The 25,008-nt window shown below is 42.2% G+C and overlaps 1 protein-coding gene across 1 annotated transcript in view; it reads right to left on the bottom strand.

Annotated features, from left to right (window-relative positions):
• Positions 1 to 4,902: 4,902 nt before the first annotated feature.
• The window catches only part of ZRANB2 (zinc finger RANBP2-type containing 2), a 30,042-nt gene continuing 9,936 nt past the window's right edge, over positions 4,903 to 25,008 (bottom strand). Inside the window, exons 2-9 of the mRNA XM_085602284.1 lie at positions 22,404 to 22,456; positions 22,208 to 22,316; positions 22,003 to 22,085; positions 18,489 to 18,565; positions 10,950 to 11,087; positions 10,237 to 10,424; positions 6,364 to 6,510; positions 4,903 to 6,007 (exon numbers count right to left, since the gene is read on the bottom strand). Of these exons, the coding sequence (XP_085458410.1) occupies positions 5,947 to 6,007; positions 6,364 to 6,510; positions 10,237 to 10,424; positions 10,950 to 11,087; positions 18,489 to 18,565; positions 22,003 to 22,085; positions 22,208 to 22,316; positions 22,404 to 22,456 (856 nt within the window). The 3' untranslated portion in view covers positions 4,903 to 5,946. The remainder of the gene's footprint in view (positions 6,008 to 6,363; positions 6,511 to 10,236; positions 10,425 to 10,949; positions 11,088 to 18,488; positions 18,566 to 22,002; positions 22,086 to 22,207; positions 22,317 to 22,403; positions 22,457 to 25,008) is intronic.

Genomic DNA, 25,008 nt, shown 5'->3' with positions numbered 1-25,008 from the left:
TTGGAATACTTTCAGTTTTTAAAGACATCTTGCAGCAAACGTGTAGCAATATGGTAACGTCTTCATAATTCAAATACGCAGGACTGTTTAACCTCAAAACATCAGACATCAGAGGGTTGCATTGAGATTTAAGTGATAACTTTCAAACAAGTAGAAACATTCACATAATCCCCGCCCAATTAAACAATGTCAATAGTAAACTAAGAGTTAAGTCAGTTATGTAGACACTTTGGGTGGCCTAGGTTTATATTAAAACATGAATGCCACTATAATCTATTAAATCAAATACAGGAGGTTTTATAAAGCACACATTTAGAAGTCATCAATTTCTAGGTCTGCTTATATGTGATCATGAAGAAAAAGGATGGGGAGTAAAATAAAGCCATTTCCTAGGGTCCCACTATTTGGGCAAACCGGGACAGAGCCCAGGTTTTCTGGTTTGGCATTGCACAATTTAACCATTAGATATACACAGTTCCTTCCTTCCCCTACAATCAACTCCCCATCAAACCGCCACTTAACTACCATTAATGCAGCCCTCAATCACACCACAGACCAAAACTTTGTGGCTTCTTGGAAAATGTTTGCGAGTACCCCTGATCTAGGTTATGAATTGCAAATTCATTAGCCAACTTAGTTTGCTCAGGAGGCTCATTGTATGAGTCTCAATTGGCACCGGTTGTAATGTTAAGACACTATTCTCAGCTGCCCAGACCCAGGTCACTATTCTGACCAACTGGAAGGGTCCCAACATTTTCTATTAGGAGCTTACATCAAACTAAACGGAGGGCACCAATTTAGTAAGCGTAGAAGCAACAGTGACTTCATCAGGCTCTAGCCACCTGTTCAGCTGGTTAGCCTCTTCGGATCCTGGATCCAATTCACCATAAAATTAAGAAATCAGACTATGGTTGTCCACTCTGCTAAATGCCCATCAATTTCAGGACTGTGTTTAGATATGGGAAGGTACTGGCTTGTCATTTCAGTTCAAGATCAACGTTTCTATAAGGCATTATCTTCCTCCACCTCCTTGATGTTCTCTTGACTTAAAGCAGATAACAGCAAGATATGCTGATGCTTTGTAAGTAAAGCTTCGAAACTATAGTATATCAGGGCCTTGCTCTGGGGGCCCAGCTGATACTTTTTTTCCTCTTTCACATGCACAACTCGTTTGCTTTCATTCTCTGCATTTAACCCAGCCTGTTGTGAAGCCAAGTATACCAAAAAAAAAAAAAGAGTTAATCAGCAGGGGTATTTTCTTTTAGGCAATGAGGAACTCTTTATATGCAAAATCTTTCCATTTCTGGCACCAAACTGTATGTGAATAGAAAGGATAGCAGACATACATACCAAAATATGGTCAGTTTTGGGACCAATGTAGACAGTCTGCTGTCCTACATCTTTCCTAGGTGGAAGAATAGCCTATGCATCTGGGGGACCTCCACTTACCATAAAGAGTATGCCCTGTGAACTACTGATTCTGCCCAAGCAGCCTGCAGGTTTTGAAAGGTTTTGAAAGATGCATTGGAATTCCTGAAATTGTGATTACATATGCACCTCTAACAATAATGGGATGCTTACCGTACAAACATTTCTCTTGGAAAGCGCCCTCAGAAGGTGGCTAAAATTTTCCTTGCACTATAGAGCTTTATACCACAGAACAAATCGGTCTTTCCAGGGTTGGTGAGCATTGTGAAGAGTCAAAATATAAAAGTGGTAGTTGCCATAACCCATCTCAAAAACTCAGGTCACTCGTACATCACAGTAGAGTAAAAAGAAAGTAAAAGATGTTCAGATTGGTGCACCTTTGCATAAACGTCTTACTCTCAATGATTTTCGATAGTGGTTAACTTAATTCTCTGAGCATTCACAAACTGCTATGAACTTGTAGGTGGGTAGAAAAAATGATTTGATGCCGGAGTGTTCTCTGTTTTAGGGAAAGTGATTAAGATTCATTTGATGTGTGCTCAAAAGTTAAGGAAAAGGCTTTCAACAAGAAAAGCAAGTTGTAATATTCCAAACTCCACATTAGAAGGCAGGAGAGAGAGTAAAGGAAGATAGAAAAACATTTCTGTGGCAAAATTCTTGGTGCAGGAGGACGAGCTACTTACCCTTTTGTTACATTCTTTCAGGATAGTCTGTCTGACCAGACTGTATTGCGAAAAGGTTCACCACTGCTATATGGCACTATGAAAAGCCTCTCCTACCTCCAGATGTGAAAGCAGGGAAGCATACAGGTGCCACCCTAACATGTAATTTCCACGTCCTCAGATATGAATGACCGACAAATTTAAGATGTTAACAGATTTTTACAGCCCATGAGAAGCCCACAACACAGAACAGGAACACGGCAGGAAGTAAGGAATCTGCATGAACAAAAGAAACCCAGCCTTCAGACCACTGCAGTAGCTTGGCAACAAGTCAGAGCAGACGTCACCGCCTTCGTGGAATGAGCTCCAAGGTCCTCAAGAGACACCTTGCTGGCCAAAGCATACCAGCTCTCAATGATTAGAAGAGTCCATCTTGATAAAGTAGACTTCTCAGCTGTCAGTCACCAGTTCAGAAAAGGATAAAGTTAATTGCACACCTGTTGCTCCTTAGTACTAGCAATGTTAAACTAGGTGAACACTTATGATTCAAACTGATCAGGTATCTCTTCCCCTTAAGAGGGATGCGATAGAGAGCGCACACGGAGCATGATGGCCGGTCACAGATGGAAAGGCAATACTACCTTTTAAAGAAAGGATGCCACACTCAAACACTAACGTGCCAGGGAAAGGGTGGTCTACAGTGGTGGAATAGATAATGCCTTCAATTCGCTAACAGGACATGCAAAAACTATGGCAATGGATAAAACAGTTTAGCGAGTCTAGACAACTATGCAAAGGCTCAAACCACACATCAAAAGATAAAGAATACAAATTAAGGTGCTATTGTGCCATAAGAGGAGCATGGGGAAACAAATATAGGGTGACTTTGATTAAAAAGGGTGCTGTGACCATACTTTCCTTAAAGCGAGCAGTGTGCCTCTTCTCAAAATTGTGAAGCTTGGGGGGGGGAACACACCAGTTCTGTGTTAAGGGACTAGCACACTGGACTCTTGTATCTGAAGAACTTATGCTGTGGGTAAAAATCATTCCATCACTAAAAGCAGGTTGGCTCCGATCAGAGTCCTCCTATTCAAAGAGTTGTAGAAGTACCGGAAGGGGCCTCTAGGCAAAGGAAAGGTCATGTACGAGTCAGAAGGAAGAAACTGATATCGCACAGTCAGAGGTGGGGATGGATTTAAGTCAGACAGAAGTATAGCCTTGATGCCCTTCTTTGTTGTCTGTGTCAAAGGCAACATGACAGGAGCAGGTGAATTGGGGTGCTGGTTGCAGAAAGGACTTTGGCGGCTGAGCTGAACCTGAAACAGGTTCAGGTGGCATAACCTGACTGGAGGCATCTGAAAGTGCCAAAGATGCTAAGCATAGGTTCTTTAAATGCCTCAATTTGTTGAGTTGAGGGTTCTTCAGACTCAAAAGAATCAGCTACTCAGCAAGGGACCCGGAGCAAAACAGCGAAGATCCTGGACATTTGATACTTCTCAAGAGGAGAGCTGCGAGGCTGGGATGAGGCCCATTTGGATTTCTTGTGTTTCTACGATTTCTACTTATTGGAAAACTTGGAATGAAATGGATATACTGCAGGACCAGCCAAGAGAACAAGATTGGTCCTGCACTTACAGGGGAGGGGCTTTTAAGCAATTTTAATTGACTCCTGTTCCAGGATCACTTTGAATCATCAGGGCACACTCCACATGACTGTGGTAATGAACGTACCCTAGACACCAGAACACACCACCAGGGAATCAGTCACAGACACTTGTTTAAAACAATCCCTACAAGGTTTAAAACCTGTGGTTTAAGGAGATGACATTACTATTGCACTAGTAACATTTTGAAGAAAACATTTCTCAACTGGCGAGAAAATAAGGACATCGCTTCGAACCAGCATTCTATGGCACAGACAAACAAAATGACAAGTATGTAGTGTTGGCAATAATATGCGACTCCATCACTAACGGGGCGGAGTAGAGATACAGCCAAACTACACTACCTCCTAGCACACAGCAGCACTGCTGAGAAAGACCTTTGGATACAGTCTGGCGGTTGGGAGTACTCATAAGGTGGGGAATACCCACCATAAACAAATATATATACATATACACACACATACTGTTGCAAAGTCATCCTGGGCCCCCCAACTCTCTGCGGACTGGTTCTGGTGGTAACTGACTGTTTGACCCTGGGCTCTGCCTAGCCCGGCCCAGTGCCCTGCTTTTTCTCCTCCGTTGAAAATTCACACTGAATTTTGGAGAAATAGTGCTTTTTAAGGAGACCATTGTGCCACACTTTGGAGGAAGTGGTCATGCTCTGGGGTATTGCCCTGTAATTATCGGACAGGAGTGCCCTCCTGTTTATAAATTAGCGCTGGATTTTTATTGTGTCGAGTCTTGATTATTTACTGAATTGGTGTTTTTAAATGCTTTACATACTGGTCTCTGAAGTTAAGCCTGCATGCTTCGCAACCAAGGGTTGAACATGAGAATAATTTTCTGAGATCTATTATGAGCCCTAGTTTGGAGCCATATTGCCAGAGGTAGATGTACATTTATACCCATCAATAATCCACTTTCCAACATATACACACAAACACATACATAGCCATACTGACAGGGATGAGACCGCAACTAGTGGAAAACCACCACCTTGAAATGAGTTGACAAACATCAGCACAGCTTAGGGAAACAGTTGCAGTAACATGGTAATATCAGGCTTTGAAACAGAATAGGATTCTACTAGAAAATGCAAAATATAATAAAAATAGTAGAAATGGTAAAAAAGGTACCTAGAACTCAAATGCTTGCCTCTGGTTTTATTTACATTTGTCCACCGCACGAAAACAAAAAGCTACATTGGAACAAAAAAAAATTGAATTTAAACTGATTAGTTCTAAATTTGCTAGGCCTAAGCAATCTTATACATTACAATATTTTTAGTAGGTAATGTTCAATATTAGTAAACATGTAGCCTTTAATAAAGATCTCTAAAATCCAAAGGAAGACTTTCAAGAAACTAGAGGCACAATTTCTAGAATTGTTTTCGCTGTGCAAGCTACACATTATCATGGACAGATCAATACAGAATTATCAAGCGAGAATGGGTTTTAATTTCCATATGTTTACTAAATTTGACAAGGACACTGATAGCCAATCTGCAAAATGTAAAAGCTGTCCAAAATGATTGAAGTTATTTCAATCTTCACCATCTGTTATATAAAGACAGCAAGGAAACAAATGGTAAAAGCAAATGTAGCACATAAAGTGCTTACAGTTAGACAATGTCCCTTTAACTTTCCCAACATACTTACCGTGTGCAATGTCGCAGGCTCCCTACATCTGCCATTTGAACATCAAGATTTAGTCACATTTTTTAATAAAAATTATCAAATGAGATCGCATTCGGCTCTTGTACATTAAAACACATCTCCCTCCAAGCATTTTAAGCCATAAAAGCGGCTAGCGTTTGGGGGAAGTTCTTGTTCTTGAATGAATGTATCAAGTAAAATATTCAGTTTGACCATTCTTCACATTTCTTTACATGAATATCGCCTTGAAGGAGATTTCAGGCAGCGTTAATTGAAGAGACTCCTTAGATGAATATGGCGGTACAAGAAACAAACGCCTCTATCCTTAGACTACACACATTACTGACGAATTAATAAGAATGCCTCTCAGAAGCATTTTATGGCTTAAAAATGCAATTTGAAGGTCAATAACACAAAGCTGCAGTTTCCAAGAAAACAGACAGACGCGCACCTCAACTACCAGATTTACCACTTTTGACCAAAATAAAACTATTTTAGAATGCATCATGCACTTGTACTGGAAAGGTTAAATAGGAGTCATTTCTTTTTGTAACTTGAACTGGAACCAGAATTGGAAGATCCAGATGATCCGGGGCGCCTGTAAAATACAAAAAATGAATAAGGAATGAAATGGTACATTCAACTGTAAGAGCTGAACATCATTAAGTTCAGAAGACAAAGCAATATGTGACTAGACCTATTCAGTATATATACGGTACATGGTAGTAACAAACATCTAAATTAAAATATTGGGGTCAAAAGAAAAGGAATAGACAACTCAAACTTTCAATTGTGACAGTTAACAATTACTCTCATCCCCAATTCCATAACATTTCATTTCTAAACCTAGTCGACACCTTAGCAAAATGACTCCCCCCCCCCCCCGATAAACCCACATGAAATAACTGTACTAATTTAAGCTTATTCCCAGTTGTTATGCCACAGAAACCAAACCTTTCTGTTGACCGTGATCTTGATCTGCGTTTTTTGTGATCCCCAGACGAAGCGGATCCAGAACGACTCCTTTTTTGGCCCCGCTCAGGGGATGATGACGAACGAGAACTTGAGTAAGATCTTTTCTTTGGAGACTTGGAGCTGGATCTTTAAGAGAAATTAAATTTAATGCAGGCATCAAAAGGTGGAACGCAAAGGCCAAAGCCAGAATTGTGATGTTGGAAAAAATTAATTAGAATAACATTGCCAACCAAAAAATACAGTCCTTGTGATTTATCAAAGCAATGCCATTATATTTCTAAACAGTTTGAATGGATACTTTTGTTTTTTATGCCGTGCTACAATACTGCATTACATTTCAACATGCTAATGGGACAAACCCACTCCTTTCCAAATGACTTCACCCCACATCGAAATTTTTATCTGTAGTCACCATTCAATTTGATTTACCCTAACGGAGGTACTCTTTAACCAACTAGGTTACGCCTATAGTTTCACCACCCAGAAAACACTTCAACCTATGCCTATTTACATAAAGAGCACCATCAATATGTTTTGAAGGAGAGAAAGCATACATGACGCACTTAATGTAAAAGAAATTACCTCCTTAAAGATGGTTGAGCAACAGAATATTAGGGAGCACAAAAATCCAGAGAGAAAACAGCTAAACAAACCCATCTTCTCAATCAAGAGACCCCTTTCAAAGTTCCAACCAATCAAAAAGTAGTTCATGGTGTTCCGGCCACACACATGGGCTAACACTCACTAATTCTGCTTTTAACGAGACAGGAAAAATGTGCATTCTTATTAGCAGACTACAAAACAGACAAAACTATCCAGATATTCAAGACCTTGAAGAATTAATTCCCATACACAACAGACCATGGCACAATAAAAAGAGCATGTAGTAACACGCTACAAACTAAGAAGAAAATTTAAATGCAAATGAGTGCCAAATCACAAGTTCTCTATTAATTACCCTACAAAAGAGCAGGCCTAAAGATCTTGAACTTGTCTGTGTACATTAATACTTAATTCAGATCTAAAAACATGAAAAGCAGCTTGTACACAGATTAAAAGTGTCTACTAGCAAACTTCTTCTACTGCAGACTGTTCAAACATACACTTGATCGTGCAAAAGAAGACAGTAACACTATGCCTAACGAATTAACTAAGTCCTGTGATATTTTAAGAAAACTAGAAACAGACTGAAGGCAAGCCTCCAGCACACACTTCCTCGTGAGCTATACTTCATTTGGGTAGGATGTTGCACCCCCCCCCCCCCCTCCCCCAATACACAGCAAAACCTGTATTTGCCCTAAGACCTCGAATCACTGATCTCTCCTTTGGAGCTCTTGCACATGGTACAAAAAAGTTAATTAGCTAAAATGGTTTAAGAAATCAAATCTAGGCCAGAACAATCTTCATACTGACACATCAGGGTCCAATTTACTATATGCCAAATTAGCAATTGACACAGCTGAATTAAAGGTGAGCACTCGCTTTGCTTATAGTCGACTGAGTAGCTAAACAAGCTCTGGCAAAGCCAGTATGTCTGGACTGACTACCAGCCTTTAGCTTTTTCGGTGCTTGTTTTGTTCAGTTTTTTTTTTTTAGGCCGAATGTGGTTCCGGCCTTAGCCAAGACTTAAAAAAACATGCTAGCTAAAAGCACATATATTTTGTTCTAACAAAAGTACACTTTCATAGTAGTACTTTGCGCTGAAGGGAAGGGCTATTGTGCTTTCTATGAAAGAAAAATTCAGCCGCTGTGACTAAAGCAGGTTGACCCATTGCCTCATACTGTGTGGGGTAGTGGGCATAAGAAACCTGTGTAACACACGAACCATTAGAAAAGGGCTAGCTTAAAGGACCTGTATGTAGATCTATCACTAGATATGAAAACAGCATGTCCAATCTTCAAATCTGCAGAAGATAGGAGTTGGATACCCTCATGAATACTGTTGCAGCTGAAGCACAATTTTTACAGCAGAGTTCAGTCTAAGTGGCACCATCCTTTCGCATCAACCACTAGTCAAAGATGCTAATTTTTGGGTGACTCAAGGATGCTTCCACATGCCAACCCTAAAGGCGGGGTTGGCAAGCTTAGATTTGTTTTCGAATACATTCGACTTACTACAGTGGTCAAAAGCTTACACAATTTATCAGAAGGATTGTAGGCAATCTTTAACTGCAACAATTTGTAGCCATAATCTTTCTAAACAGACAATCTCACCAGCAATTCATTTACATAGTACAATTGCCTACAGAATGAATGTAACTACCTAAATCAATTTTATCTTTATTAACCTTAGAGAGAAGAAAGGCAAAGACAGGCCCGCAGGCGACTGAAGACAACAGCCACAGAACAATAAATGCTAGCCTTGTAAACAAGCATATCTAGTACATTACACCAATCCAGAGAGGAAGTATTTCAAGACAAGCTTCTGGAAGTTGGGAACGCATAAGGCCAATCTATCTTCTATACTCTCTCTTATAGGAGTGGACAAAATGTGTTAGAAAGCTTAATTAGCAAGAGTGCTCAGACCACGGTCTCCACTGGTTAAAGCAAAGTAGTATTAATTCATGGGTGTGGACTATTCAGCACCGCTATTCATTAAATTTCATACACTTCTTTGTCTCCCACAGATCTAGAAATTAGAAGTATACGTAGCATGATGTACTGGAAGAACCTTAGCTATGTGTGCCACCAAAGTACATTTTGGCTCTCTGACAGTTGCCTTAAGCCTTCACATGCAGGAGAAGGAAAACGATAAACTAGGTGGCTAGAATTTGGTATGTTACCTTTACCAGGCATTCTTCACGATGCACATAAGTACCACACAGGTCATTTTCAGGAACTTTCCAACATGGGACTAACCACAGTTACGTTATTTATTTAAAATCGCAAAAGCACTTGTATAGAACATGTAAATATATTTATATCCATGTAATACAATGCATTGTGCGTTTTATTTTTCCATTCTGGTGACCTATATAATGGTGCATGGAGGGGCGAAGGGAAAGTCAGATACCCACCTAACACACCGTACAACTATGACAAGTGCTGACAATTCATCTAACTGGTGAAAAGCTCCTAAACAGTGGAACAGTGACAGAGGATAATGACTTGGTTACTTAGAGTAAAGACATGGGTCTAGAGGCACAAGTATGTCAAACTGAAAGCACTAAATATAGAAATTAAATTCCACCCAATAACAAGGTCTCAATAAGACTTCATGGAATTGCCCATTCTCATTAAAAACAGGAGGAAAAGGAGAAGCACTTCTTTGGTTGCAACTTTCATTTTTTTAAGTCACCTGCAAACATCGATACACTTGTCACTGTAACCTTTGATAAGTTGCTTAATTGACTGTCCTATATGTGCCAGTATACAGAGTCCCAAGAACAAGCAGCAAGAGCAAATGGGCAGTTTGCCAATTTGCATTGAGCAAGCCTTCTAGACAGGGACAAAGGCCATGGCATTTTTGTCTGGCAGGGAAACAATTCTTGAGCATACATGAAAGTCATACATTCGGATATTGTTAAATGGGTGTTTTAATGTCAGTTATGGGTATATGTATTTACTATGTTTAATTTTAAAGCCATAAAAAGACAGTATTAAATAAAATTCAACACGTAGTGTACACCTAGAACAAGTAAAATTGCACTACTGCGTTGTAAGCTTGGGTTGTTAACTTTGAGTGTTAATCCTATTATATACATATAGCAAAAGAAAATGACAAGCAATATATATTAAGCATGTTTTAATTTTAATAACACAATTCAATGAAATAAACTAAATTTGTAAATAAAGAAGTTAAGTAGATACTGACATTTTGCCTGGTGTTACCCTTGACCTGTACCCGTTTACCTGGACCTAGACCTTGAGCTTGAATGGGAGGATGAGTGTGACGAAGACGGAGAATGAGAAGATCTGGAATTAGATCTACTGAGCTGGGTGGTCCTTTTATTCTTATTTTCATCTTCCTCCTCACTGGCATCAAGATTATACTTTGACAGATCGGCATCATCTTCGTCCTCCTCCTCCTCCTCTTCATCCTGAGAACATCCAAAACAAGTAGTCCATAAAGAATGATCAACTAAAGCAAGTTATACCTACAGAAAACATCCATTAGCCCACTGAATACATGAGACAGCCTTCAAAGTGATGAAAGCAGAAAATAGAGGTCCTTCAAAATTATCTGTCCCATTTTTAAATGGGTTGCCTTCGCCATTCTCCCTAACAACTACCATTGCCCCTTCAATTTAAATGTCCTTTTTGCTCACCAATCAAATTGTATAAACTGATTATATAACAGCAGCATTCATGCAATTCAATACACATCACACAGCTAGAAATAATTAATCTTGCATCAAGCATTTGTAATTCACAAAAGCAACTGGAATGTGAAAAAGCATGGAGTACTGTCATTTGCATGCAGAAAAACAGTTATCTGGCTTACTAAACAAATATAGCATGTGATGTAAGCAAGTGAATTGTATGGCAGATTAGTTAACAAGCTGCCCTTGTTCAGTAAGAACATTTTTTTCTATATAATCAAGTGAGAAATTCTAAATGTATACATCATCCAGTTTATATTTGGAGAGATCTGCATCTTCATCGTCCTCTTCCTCATCCCCATCAGTTTCTTTTTCTTCCGGCTTTATGACTGTCTTGGGGGCAACTGGCTTGCCTCTATATTTTTTCTTTTTGCGACCAAACTAAGAAGAGAAAATAATTTTTTCAGCACCCACAAGAAAGCATTTAAATGGTCTTTAAACATATTAAAGTGGATTTAACTTAAAATGCTCAGTGCAGCAAAAAAAAAAAAAAAAAAAAAAAAAAAAACACACACCACTGACAAATTAAAGTAGATCTCAAGAACAACGTCCTGATTTTTACCAGTAAAAATTAACTTTGCAGTTAAACTTAATATATATTAAATGGGAAGCGGACTACATACTTGAATGCTTGGTGACAGTCTTACAGTTAAGAGTAATCCATATACTTGTATCAAAAATCACGTTCCCTTATATTTCCATTTGTGAAAGTTTCAACAAACCACCGTACATTTTCACAGGATTAACTTGGAGTACCAAAAGTGATCAGTTACATTATGTTCCAGAATGGAAAACACAACAAGATGGACGGAGTGCCGAAACCTATCAACCACTCACCCTCCAGTCGAGAGATCTAGGTTTAATCCACCCTTTTGCTCACTATGCCACCCCAGTTTGGACCCAACCATGTGCAAATCAGTTGTGGGTCCCTTGCTCACTGTGCCACTGGATTCAAGCTAGCCTGACTGATGAGGGGGGTGACTCCAAAACCTGTCAAAGGATGCTTGTTTCTGGTGCAGGGAGGACCTGGCTTGGCAGTCTGGCTGGACTGTTCCCATGAGGAGATGGGTCAAGACTGATTTACATACGGCTGGGTCTCAACTGGGGTGGCGTGATGAGCAACAGAATGATGGATTTAAACCAGATCGCCTGACTGGGGGTGAATGATTCATTCAGCATTCCGTCCATTTGTTTGCGTGCCAGAATGGAAAAAAAGCACTCAAATGCCAGTGCACGTTATCATTTGCCACATATTAATACGATTAAAGAGATCAGAGCAACATTAAGTACAATTTATCCACTAGCTCGAACATGGGGAAAATGGAAAACAGCACAGGAGTGAGGAGGATGTGTCTTACACCTATACACTGCAGAGGAGCAACACACTCGAGTAAATAGTCAAAATCCCATAAGGAAAATGCTACTTACCCAGTGTGCATCTGTTCTTGGCATATAGAGCTGTAGATTCACATGCTTTAGCAAAGATCTGGTGTTTGATTCGGACGTTTGCACTTTGTTTTTGTCCGAAGAAGTCTTTTAGTCATGAGGTAGGTGACTCCGCCTTTCGGTGAAAGTGCGCATTGGCTCAATCCCCAGATTGTTTTGTTATAGGGATGATTGAGTTAGTAGGAGTAGATGTACATGTATATTGTATCCAAGTAAGATGATACTGCAACAGACAAAGGTACCCAGGGAGGCGGGTGGGCGCATACCAATCTACAGCTCTATATGCCCAGAACAAATGCATACTGGGTAAGTAGTATTTTCCGTTCGAGGCATATGAGCTGTAGATCATATGCTTTAGCATAGACTATACAGCAGTTATCTCCCAAGCGGTGGCTGACCTGTGTCTGTGGCAGTGGTTTGAAATAGTGTTCTTAAAACGGCCTGACCCACACTAGCTGGTTGTTTTAGTAACACATCTACACAACAGTGCTTTGTGAATGTATGTGACGTAGACCATGTTGCTGCTTTGCAGATATCATCTAAGGGTATGTTCCCCAAGAATGCAACAGAAGCCCCTAGTATGCGTGTAGTGCGCGCCCTAGGGGGAACTGTTAATGTGCGCTTATAGCTTGAATATAACATGTCTGCATGCATTTAACGATCCACCGTGCAATACCTGCTTTAGATATGGGATTACCTTTATCCGGTGGTGAAAAAGCAGCAAAGTTGTTTTCCGAAAAGAATTAGTTCTTTCAATGTAATATTGTATTGCTCTTTTTACATCTAATGTGTGAAGAGCACGTTCTGCCACTGAATCTGGTTGAAGAAAAAATACGGGTAGCTCAGCAGACTGGTTGAGATGAAAGGCATAACCGACTTTGAGATTAGCCCTAAGAACCACTTTATTTTAATGAATTTGTAAAAATGGTTCTTGTATAGTTAGTGCCTGGAGCTCACTCTTTTGAGATGGCTATAAGGAAAGGTACTTTCCAATTGAGAAATAGTAGCTCACTTTTGTGCAGAGGTTGAAATGGTGGGCCCATGAGTCTTGTAAAGACAATATTAAGATTACACATTGGAGAAGGTCCTTCCATAAATGCCTGGATAGCGGGCACGCGAAAGAAAAACAAATGTTGTGGTTTGTAGATAAGCGGCTATTGTAGCAAGATGTAACCGTAAAGATGTACAAGCTAAATTAAAACGCTGTAGGTGTTATAGGTAGCAAATTATGTTTTGGATTGTAGCATCTAGTGGATTGATTTGATGGTTTGTGCAGTAAATTAAAAACTGCTTCCACTTTGCAGCGTAGCATGCTCTAGTGGTAGGGTGCCTAGCCTCTTTAATGACGTTCATGCAGTCTGGCGGGAAATTAAGGTAGCCAAACTATGATTTCAGGTGCCAGATCGCAAGGTTGAGTTGAATGAGATCTGGATGTCTGCTCTCTACATGGTTCTGAGTGAGAAGCTTGGGGGAGAGGTGCAGTTTTGGGGAGGAACTACTGATAGTTCCAATAGGGTTGTGAACCAGGGTTGTCGAGCCCATGTGGGAGCCACTAGTATCATGGTGAGGGACTGTTGCTTGAGCTTCCGAACCACTAATGTAATTAGTGGGAGAGGTTGAAAAGCGTAAGCAAAACTGCCTGACCAATTCATCCATAGCGCATTGCCTTTGGACGATAGGTGTGTTGTGATTTGGCTTTTATTAGCCAGTCGCCCAGGTGAGGGAAGACGAGAGTGTGCTGTCTTCTTAAATGAGCTGCGACCACTGCAACGCACTTGGTGAATACTCTGGGTGCCGTAGTTACCCCCAAGGGGAGAACTTTGAATTGATAATGTTGTCCGTCCACCACGAACCTGAGATTTTCTGTGAGCTGGGTGGATGGGAATATGGAAGTAGGCATCCTTTAAATCCAGAGTGGATAGAAAGTCGCCTTGTTGAAGCAATGGAAGCACCTGTTCGAGGGTGACCATGTGGAAGTGGTCTGACAATTTAGCTGTCTGAGGTCTATTATAGGCCTTCGAGAGCCATCCTTTTTTAGAATTAAAAAGTACAGGGAGTACACTCCTGTTCACCGATGATGGAACGGGACTGGTTCTATCGCTTGTTTTTGTAAGAGAGAGAGAACACTTCTTGTTTTAGGAGTGAGAGATGTTTTGGTGACATTACATGTTGCTTTGGAAGAGTATTTGAGGGAGTGCTGTTAAATTCCAGGCAGTAACCATATTGGATAATCTGTCTTACCCACTTGTCTGAGGTAATGGAATTCCAGACCGGTAGGAACTGTGAGAGATATCCCCCAATAGGGGTGGGATGATCGGGTGGTAGAGGAGGAAGTCACTGCTTATTGGCAGGGGAAGTGCAGGTGAGTTACCTCTGCCTCTTCCCTTGTTATTTCCTCTGTAGTTTCCTCTAAAATAGCCTCTGCTGGAGTGAGTGGTTGTTACCTTTATACAAGGAGGAGGGATTTTCTGATGACACTTGGAAACACCCCTATAAAAGGAGCGGCGAAAGGAACCCCGGTTAAAAGGCACTGCTGTTTCGGCGTCTTTCTTCATTTTCTCCAATGAAGTATCTACTGATGGCCCCAACAGATGCTCTGTATCAAAGGGCTGATTAAGTATGGAGGATTGTATCTCCTGCTTGAATCCAGAGATTCAAAGCCAAGCATGCCTGCGTAAGAGTATGCTAGTGTGAAGTGCTCGTGATGAGCTTCCCTTCCTGGATGAAGTAGCTAGCTTTATACTCATCCGGCAGATGTTGCATTAGTTTTTCCAACTCGTCATAGTGAGCCCTATCATAGCGTGCCTCAGGATTGACAATACGCCAATGGTTAGCTCCTGAGAAGCCACTCTTTTGCCCGAGGCATCAATAAGTTTTGACTCCTTTTCAGGAGGAAGGGCGTCGCCTGCAGTTTGAGAATTAGCTCTCTTACGGATGTTAGTTACAACATGAGTGTCTAAAGGCAACTGGCCTTTTATATATGCTGGGTCTGTAGGAGCGGGTTTGTACTTTTTATCCACTCTAGGTGTTAGTATTCTGGCTCTTACTGGCTCTTTGGATACTTTGCCAGTGTGTTTTAGTAAGCCCTTGAGCATTGGTAAGGTGTTAGTAGACCTTTGTGAATGTCTCCACAAGGAAATCTTCTAGAGGGTCTGAGTGTAGTTCCACCCCATGATATTGAGCAACCTTATTAATAAGCTGCGCAAAACTGATGTTATCAGGTATGGAGGGTCTGGAGGGATACAGACTGGGATTTTTATACTGGTCTGGATCTTTATCATAAATGCACCATGGATCAGTGTCCTGTGGTATGTCATGTGGCACATAACGGTCCTCATCCCCATCCCTATCATCCTGGTCCTGTGTATCAGGTGATGGTGGTGATGAATTTGATGTTATGCGTATCAAATATGGGTTGGGAGGAGGAGAGGGAGGTAAGGGGGAGAAGGGTTAGTACCCATGTCCTTTTTCAGAGGTATAGAATGATACTCTGAGATCCAGCTTCCGTTTTTTAGGAAGAATGACCTGGGCATGTCCAGTTTTAGGGTCAATGCTGAGGCTCTTGTTTGGGATCTAAAGGCAGCTGTTCAGGTAGAGCTTCTTTGGATGGAGTGGATTTATATTAAAGATCTTTGGGCGCCAAACGTTTTGAGTCAGAGGTCTTTTTGGCAGGTTTCGGCTCTGAGCCTTTAGGCGTGGGCTGTTTCGGATAAGAGTCTTTAGGTGTGGATTTCAGCTCCGAGGCTTTAGTTGTGTGTCTCTGCTCCAAAACTTTAGGCTTGGAGGCTTTTTGGCACCGGGTCTTTGTGTTTGGCGGGTTTCGGCTGGGAGATCTTCATTGTCAAAGGAGTTTTCAGTGCAGTGGAGACCGGCAAAGCCTTGTGTTTAGGTGTCGAAGATATTGGTTCGGCACCAGAATGAAGCTGGCTCGAGCCCAAAGGCTTGGGTTTGTGTTTCATAGCTGAGCCAGAGGGTAGAGTGTCTTAAACGGACTCTGTGGCGACCTGAGCACGAGGGCGCGGTGATACTGGAGCCGCAGGTTTTGGGCGAGTTGGCACAGGGCAATCTTTACTCCCGCTACATTGACCCGGAGTGATGGTCAGTTCTTCCATGTTGGAATCTGCTTCGGACACGGGAGACCAGTTATTCTTCCTCTGCTTCTGGATCTGGTTGGTGAAATCAGAATCTTCACCAAAGATATCTGGTATGCATCCGCTACCGCGGTGCACCGTGTGGCGTCAAGCCCGATGGTCACGAATGGTTTTCTTCGATCGGAATGATCAACACGCTTCACAGTCCTTCTCGTCGTGTTACGAGGAGAGGCAGAGGTTGCAGACCTCGTGCAAGTCGATGCGTGGAACCCTAGCACAACACCCGGAACATAACTTGAATGGAGCCCGTTCCATCGACTCCTGGAGTGGTCGGCACGTGTAGGCCCAACGGCCTGCCTCGAAGATCCTGAAAGTTTTCATATTTTAGACGATGCACGTCTAATGGAAACCGCCATCGATTAACAATACCGTCGAGGGTAGAGGATTGCGCGGCAAAGGGGTTCGAAAAAGATACCGAACCAGAGCGCAGCATTACACCTCTGAACCCGATGGCGGAAAAAAAATATGGGGATGGAGACGATACCCATGCGCACTGTCACCGAAAGGAGGAGTAACCTACCTTGCGGCTAAAAGACTTCTTCGAACAAAAACAAAGTGCAAACATCCGGACCCAACACCAGATGGCGATCTATGCTAAAGCATATGATCTACAGCTCATGTGCCGCGAACTAGTAGTTTAGACATGTACATCACACGAAGGACTGTCTACTGCCCATCCTCACTGTGCAGAAGATATAAGCACCAAATCATACAGCAACATCTTCCCCCACTCATGGGGGAACTCATCAACTGCAGAAATATTATTGCTGCAATCTTAGTCTTTGTCCAGGTATGTACCTCCCTCAGCAATGCATCCAAATTTGAGACAATCCCAACCTTTCATCCCATTGCAATCTGGTGCTTCACAAAAATTCACGCCAAGTGTATGAATTTGCTCATCTGCTGATTCCTTTTAGTTCTAGCCAATACACAAAACGGACATGGTTCTGGAGTTGGTGGGAGACCAGCACCCACAAGGTCATTAATGGAAGAAATGTGCCCAAAACAGCGATGTGCCATAATTCCGACCAGACTAAAGAAATTGCCTCATGGAGCCCTGCAGCGCAAGTAAAGTGCACTTTTGAGGAGGTTACACAAAAATCACATACAGATTTTGAAATGAGATCTGAAATCTTAGCTGAGATCATGTGTGCAAAAAATAATTAAGGCTGTTTTCAGAGGGAAAGAAATATCAAACAAGCACCATCCTAAAAGCGCCACGAAAGTATACTAGTAGGGGAAAGCCACCACATTGGCTAGTTTGGATTACATAATTTTATCAGCATGAATTAGAAAGAGGGTTATGAGCAGGTCAAGAACAGAATCTGCAGGTGTCTGTCCCAAGGTGAGACTGCTCTCAATGGCATGGCTACCGGAGCCACGTTAAAAGTGGAAGACATAAGAAAACCTGGCAATAAGAGCCCCAGCAAAGGTCTCTATTGGTTACCTGAAATACCACAAAAACATGGTCCCGGCATACCGAGATGGGGGGCAACATTGGGGAAGCAGGAAGAGCCTCTTATTAACTTTTTATGCAAATGTTGGACTTCTCATTCAGTACAAACCATCAATCAGCATTTGTAAAGGGAGGCACTGTCACCCCTTGGGGTATCTTGGGGTGGGAAGTGAGGTCTCTGCCAAAAAAGTCAGGTCTTGAGGAAACAGGGCGAGGGAGGAAATGAGCAGAAAAGGCCAACCAGAGGGCAGAAAACGAGCAGAAAAGGCAAAATGGAGCAAGAAATTAGCGGGAGGCAGCAGAGGTAGTGGACTGCGGGCAAGCTGGACAGGACAACTGTCGGGCAAGCTGGACAGGACAACTGTCGCAGCGGGAGCCGGCACAAGGACATGCTCAATGAGAGTCGCGCTGCAGCTCCATTAAAACCTGGAGATGGCAAGGCACTGGGTGGCGGGAGGAAAATAGCAGAAAAAGGCAAAACAGATGGCAGAAAAATTTGCAGAAAAGGCATAACAGAGCAAGAAACGAGAGGAGGAGGCACAAATAGGGCAGCATGCAGACAGGCAGCAGGGAATAGCGTACTGCGGGCCAGATGGACAGGAGAACTGCCGCAGGGGGATCTGGCATAAGGACCAGCACATAAATATAAACTACACAAATCTGAAATGAGGCTAGAGATAAATATTACTGCAGGAATTCAAGAAAAAAAAAAAGAAAGGGAAATAATACCTCATCATATTCACCGTCTGATTCTTCTCGCTCAATATATTCTACATTTTCCCTTTCGTTAAATCCTCCTCCGTACCCTACACACAAGAAGCAAAAATTCATGCAACAGACTCCAAAGAGAAAAAAAGTACATAATTCATTTCAATGTTTATGTACCCTATATCTTCACTGTTCTAAGCAACAAATCAGTAGCACAAGTTCATCTAAATGAAGGCAAGTTAAATGTCGCATTTCAACTCAGTTGAAGTGGGCAAGCTATAAATCTCCTCTTATTGATAAACCACAAATGAAATTCAGCTATGTTAATGATGCAAATCAGTGCTAAAGTAGAATGTGCCATAATTTCTCACTAAATACGAGTCGGTCTGTAGTCTCCGATAATCAAGCGGCGAGTGAAAATCTTTAGATCTCATTACAGGTTTTTGATAGAAATGGATACCCATGCTTGGCAGTTTTAACACAAAGGCCATTATACACCACACAGGAGCTTTGGACAAGGATGAGAACACTTAATTTGTGTCCCAATTCTGATCAAGCAGAGAAAAGCGTGCAGAGCCTAGTGCCCCCCCCCCCCCCTCAAACTGCTGCAGTTACAACTGAAATGGCACGGTGTTCAACTCCGTGGCAATATACACAAATCCTTTTTTTTTTTTTTTTTAAATCAAACACAAAAACACATTCCCTACACAACCTTGTAGTAACCAGTTGCTTCAAGGCGGAGTGTATGCACTAAATGCCACAAGAACTGTGGTTTCAATGAAAATAAATTGTCAAACAGCCATCAGGGTAAAGATCAAGGTGCCCTAAAGAAGAATGAATAAACCAGTTTTGAACCCCTGCTTCCGCAGCGACTTGCCATCAAGGGCAATTCATTATTAGTTAAATCCTCATGGCCCAGCATTAAACTTTGCCACTTATAAAATAAATGGGTTTGGAATGGAAAAACCCCTTGCATGGTGATGGATGTGCAACGTCGCTCCGAGTGGCCTAACTGTAATGTTGTTTGGATCCCACATACGTATTTTGGTTGTCATGGACAACCACAGACCATGCGAGTACGCCACGACATAGATCTGTTTTACAGATTGCGATCTTTTTGGACCGAGAGGAGTGCCCAAAGCACTACCGTCAGTGGTGATAGACTACTGCCTTTACCAGGAAGTATGCAGCTCAAGTGTAGTGATGGCACCATACCATGCAGAGATCATGAGGAGTGAACATGTTCTTTTCCCCTCTAACACTTGAGTGAAGCCTGCAGGCCGACTCATTTGAAGTTCGCTGCTGTGCACGTAACTCATCCTAGGCCTACATTGGGTTGGTGTGTAGTGCTGCACATTGCATGTGTGGCATACATGTGTTGGTGTAGGTGTGCATGTGAATACATGAGGGTTCTGGGTTCCATTGTGGGAGACCTAGGGCAGACTGGAGGAACGCGAGAATGTAGAGGAATCTCCCCAGACTAATTTGTGGCTTGCTGAATTACTCTAAGCTGGGTTAGGTACACTGAAGGAAGAGAAAGCCAGGCTTGTGTGTGCACTTCAAAGGGTGCTCTTTGATTCACAGAGTAGTCCCTGAGAAGAGGTCCGGACATTTCAGAAAGGAGATTGGGCTAGTAAGAATAATTGAGAGTAGGGCTAGGACTAATCTTTTGAGACACATCACTGTGGTGGACATTCGGTTGTGAACCTCTGGTCAATTCCATGGCTATGAGATTTGGAGTTGCCACTGCTACGAGAGACTGCTTTCTGGAGGAAGTGCAGGGAAGGGAACTTCAAAAGGAAGTAGACTCACCCATCAAACTTGACAGAGTGGTGCAGCCATGAACATGGTTGCTGATCGGGCCAAAGCCAACGTACAGAAGCAGAATGGTGGCCCATATGCAAGAGGCAGCCAAATTGACCATTGCAGGAGGATGTCGGTGTCTTGGACCAGCACTAGGAGCATCACCCTCTAACCACAGAACAGGATCACAAGTAACTAATCAGCATCAAATGAGAACATAAAAACCACTCTGATGCAGCTGCAGGACTTTGCATGAGGAACTAAAGGCCACCCAACCGCAGACCCCCACAGGACATGTGTGAAAGATGTACCAGAGGCAGTAGCTTCAGCACCCGCAAAGGGGACGTGTTCAGAGACTTCAGCTGCTCAGATCCTGCTAGTGTAAGAATTCATGGGCCAAGAGCTGGGGGCAGCTTCCCTGTGATTAGACGCTGGAACACTTGACATTAATAGTCGGAGTAGGACTCCCGAGACTGACTACTAGTGGAAATTAACCTGAATGAGGCCTATAGTATAAATAGGAAATAGCCACTACCGCTAGGGAGTGGGACACAGGGACCCACCTATGAACACTAAAGCGCAGACGCCAGGCAACTGTGTATTGCTTGTTAATGTACTTTTGTTGTGTGTTTGTACGAACTCATTTTTTCATAAAAGCTAGCATTTGAAACAGCAGTCCTTTATTGTTGCCATGAGGATTTTGGGTTATCAGCCTATGTTTACCTCCCTATGTCTAACCTGCTTATACCCCGCAAAGCTTTGAACTGCTCGACCCTCTCTACCACAGAGTCAAGTTCTGAAGGTGTACTTGGCCCAGTTGCTCAGGATCCATATCTCGTTGGGCCCCCGAACATCAGGAGTAAAAGGCCTCAACCCAAATGATTGGGGCAAGAAACTCCTGCTTGCCCGTGGTCCTCTGAGCTTATTATATATTTTTTTTAAACACATGGCCTGCTTGGTTGATAATACTACCCCAATGTTATAGCGGGTACCAAAACGGACTTTAAAAAAGATTTGTATCTAGCCAACTTTGCTCGTTTCTGGAACCATTCCCCGGAAGGTGGTCTGCTGCTGATGGGGGTGTAATGAGATAAGCACTCCTACTTGTTATGCTAAAAGGAGCTTGAACTTTATAGGTTTTAAGACCCTCACACACAAGAGTATAATTATTTCAGTTGCTGAAGTAGATTCTCCGGGGAGAGGTCATGTAATTCCAATATACTGAGCAGTGGGGTTGCTTCTTAAGCAGCAAATGAAGACACTCTGGAGGTAAACACAGGTGAATGTCAAACGAGTTGCCCAAATGCAGGCCACCTTAATTAATGTGTGCAATAGCTTTAACTTCACCGGCTTTTTGTGTACCAAGGATAGCCAGTAAAATATTTTCAATGGTACAAGTTACTTGCAATCCCATGACAATTTGCACACTGAAAGAGATTGAAAATGTGTTATAGCTAAAACCACATCTGTTTAAATTCACCAATGTGGATATCTTCAGATGTCCAGAACAAACACACGGTGGGTAAAAACCTTTAACGTGTAAAATTAACTAACTGCTTGGAATTGCTTGATACCATCACATGGAAAAGCTTTGCAATTTATGGTTATAATTATGTTCCTAAAAGTCAAAAATGGTGCACAAGCACACAGTAGGACATAATGAAAATGCAAACCAAGAAAGTAATGTACATTTTTCACACTGCATTAAAGAAAAAAGAAAAAACAGCCTTACCTGTCCTTTCTTCTAGCTTTGCATACTTTGGAGTATTGCACATATTACACTCCGACCTCCTGGCCCAATTCACATTACCACAACTTGGAAAAACAAAGTGAACAAGATCAGATTTAATAATGCAGGTTAAACACTATTGCAAAATTCTATTGATAATTAATGTAATAAGAGTGCAAATGCGTTATAACTTGCATTAAATACATACGTTTTACATTGCCAATCATTGGCGCTGAAAAGACCACGACTTTTTTCTGCTAAAGTTTTTCCTATCTCTGTCCCACCGGCCTTCATCATCTTCGCATCTGTTGATTTCTCTGCATGAATGGTAAAAACAGAACTAGTGTAAAGAAGAAATCAGCACACCACAACCAATGTTAGCTACATAAAATACGAACACATACCTCGGCCACACCTATTGCAACTAGCTCTCCTTGCAAAGTTAACATTGGCACACCTATAAATGAAGAAAAGAAAGTTACGGCCCAATATCAAAGAAATGGACATTAATGACCATTTGTGACACGTCGTTTGCCTTGCACGTCATTCCTTCTAACTAATTAATGGTTGTAGCAAACAATGCAAGACACAATTTAAAGAGGGACAAACGCACAGATGACACTTAAAATCAAACTAAAAATTGGTAGTAGTATGATAAGAAAACATGGACGTTACCCAACAATTACTTTTATGTATGGGAGCGAGCATCCAGTCTCATAGTCCACTAACTAAATTCTGGTGTAGTGGTAAAGTTAGGACTCATGAAACAAGAAGCCCTGCACAGTGGAGCTGGTACTCTAGCTTTACCAAATTGTTCGAATATAGTTAATCCCTTCATATGCCTTTATACCCTTAACTGCATTTATGCAGTACAGGCGGGAGAGACACTTAATGCCAGAGTCAAACGCCTGACTGTGGCTCATCTCAAGGTTCTCTTGAATCCCCGCTAAAAAACAAGCATAGTATTCGGTCTGCCACCCACTCTCTAACATCATGCGCCACGAATTAAGGATGACACACTAACTTTTTATGGAAAGTGAAAGGGGGAAGAGATACTCATCTAGCACAATGAGTAACAAGAAAACCTGAGATCAATCCTCGATTCCTCACCCAACCAAACTGAGTGATCCTCATCAATTGTTTTATTTCATCTCCTTTTTTAGGCTGACCCTGGGTTGTGCATGCGCTGCTGCGAGGCATGCAGTAGCGGAGTATTGCTCTAAAGCCCACCCACATTTTTAATTGGCTTGTGCCACTGTCCTTTGTAAACGCTGGCTTCAGTCGTTATTGGGCTTGTTAGTCCCTCCTTGGTACCACCTTGTCTGCATTTGTAACCTCCCATGGAGACTGACCCTTTTACTTCTGTTGCGATACGGTAGGTCTTATTTAGACTGTAAGCACCATTTCCTTTAATGAGTTTCTCCTACTGCAGGCACGACGTGCTTTCCTTACCATGCGCGCTTTCACGCAGCCCCGGGCAATGCTAGACGCTCCTTTGAAGTGAATTAGGTCTTGCATTTACAAGTTTGAGCTCTTGTAAAAAATTAGAAACCCATTGCAAACGCTTGTTTTTCATTATCAAGTATAAGAGCACACTGAAATAACGGCGTTCAGGATGTGCACATTATGAAACCTTAGGTTTTTCAGACACATGTTCCACGCAAGGGAGGGTCCTCCATTGGAGCGGAGGAGCATCGCCCCACATAAGTGCCTCCCTAAGCCCCAGAGATGAAAAATAAAACGTTAATTCACTACCATTTTATTTTGCATCTCTCTGTCCTGAACCGAGCGGGAGGACAGAGTGGGGCTTGTTGTAGGACAGCAGGGATAAGTGGTGGGCAAAGGGCTGCTTTTGCACAGTTTATAGCATGCATGTCCCTTTGGCCATCTTGCGACGGCCAGCGACATATGCACACTTTAAAACTCTCAAATGACTTGCCTTAATACAGCTCGGTTAACAGCAAGTGCAAGCATCCAGTTTCCTCGGGAGAGCGGAGAGAGGCCACTCCCACCAATCAGGACACTGCTCACACACTGGTTAACAGCGTGTGAACAGGCCAGGATTGGTTGAGTGAGTTTGTTGGGCCTGCACTGCAGTCGCTGCAGAAGAGGTAGGAGGGAAAGACGATGTTGTCCTGATCGGTATGCGTTTTTCATTTTCTTTTATTTGCCCGCCTCCTGCTTCAGTAGGTGCCAGCCGCTACTGGTTCCATGTATAATAACCTAGATCACAGGCACCACAAATACGTGACCCACCTCTTGGTTTACTAATGGCATTGTTATCAGGCATGGATGTCTCTAAAATCATATTTGAGAACTATACCTTATAATAAATGCCTTTAATACAGTGATACATTAGGATGCACTAAGGTAAAACACTACCTCTTGTTGACCAAAAACTCCTTTTTGGAAGTATGAAGTCTTTTGCTTTTTTACATATTTGTAGCACAATCTTTTTTTTTTTAAATGGCGTTTCAAAAGATTAGTGTTAAAGGGACACCTTTGTTCGTTTTCTTTTTACTTCAGTTAACCTGTAAATAAACACCTGCCTGTTAAACAGCTTCTGAATGTCAGTACCAGGTCAAGTATAAACAGCAGCCGGGGGAGCAGGTGGTCATGTCAAGCCGCACTTTTTAGGTCTCGCCTAGCGTTGCTGCGCACATGTGCAACTCGCTCGGTGAGATTTAATGCATACGAGTAGTTTCTGTAAAGGGCATTAAGCCCAGCCCCTTAATCCCATTGGCTTGCGTCACCGTTTGTGTTAAACGGTGCGCTGCCATTGAGAATAAGCTTCCCAGGGTGCCTCCCTTTCCCCTTTTTGACCGGCCCACCCGGACTGGCTCACCTGCGTTACGGCTGTCGTGACGAAGTTTCTTATCAGAAGCTTCGTCACGCTGCCTTGCACGCGCCAGTCCGGCTCTTTGATTGGGCCGGACAAAAAAGCAGACGGGCGCCTCGTGTTTATTTCTGCTCAGGCTTTCACTTTAAGCACAATGTAAAAATAAACAG

This window comes from Triturus cristatus, chromosome 4_2, assembly GCF_964204655.1.
Source record: "Triturus cristatus chromosome 4_2, aTriCri1.1, whole genome shotgun sequence".
Lineage (NCBI taxonomy): Eukaryota > Metazoa > Chordata > Amphibia > Caudata > Salamandridae > Triturus > Triturus cristatus.
Note: the sequence above shows the minus strand (reverse complement) of the source record. Positions and strands in the feature narration are given on the sequence as shown.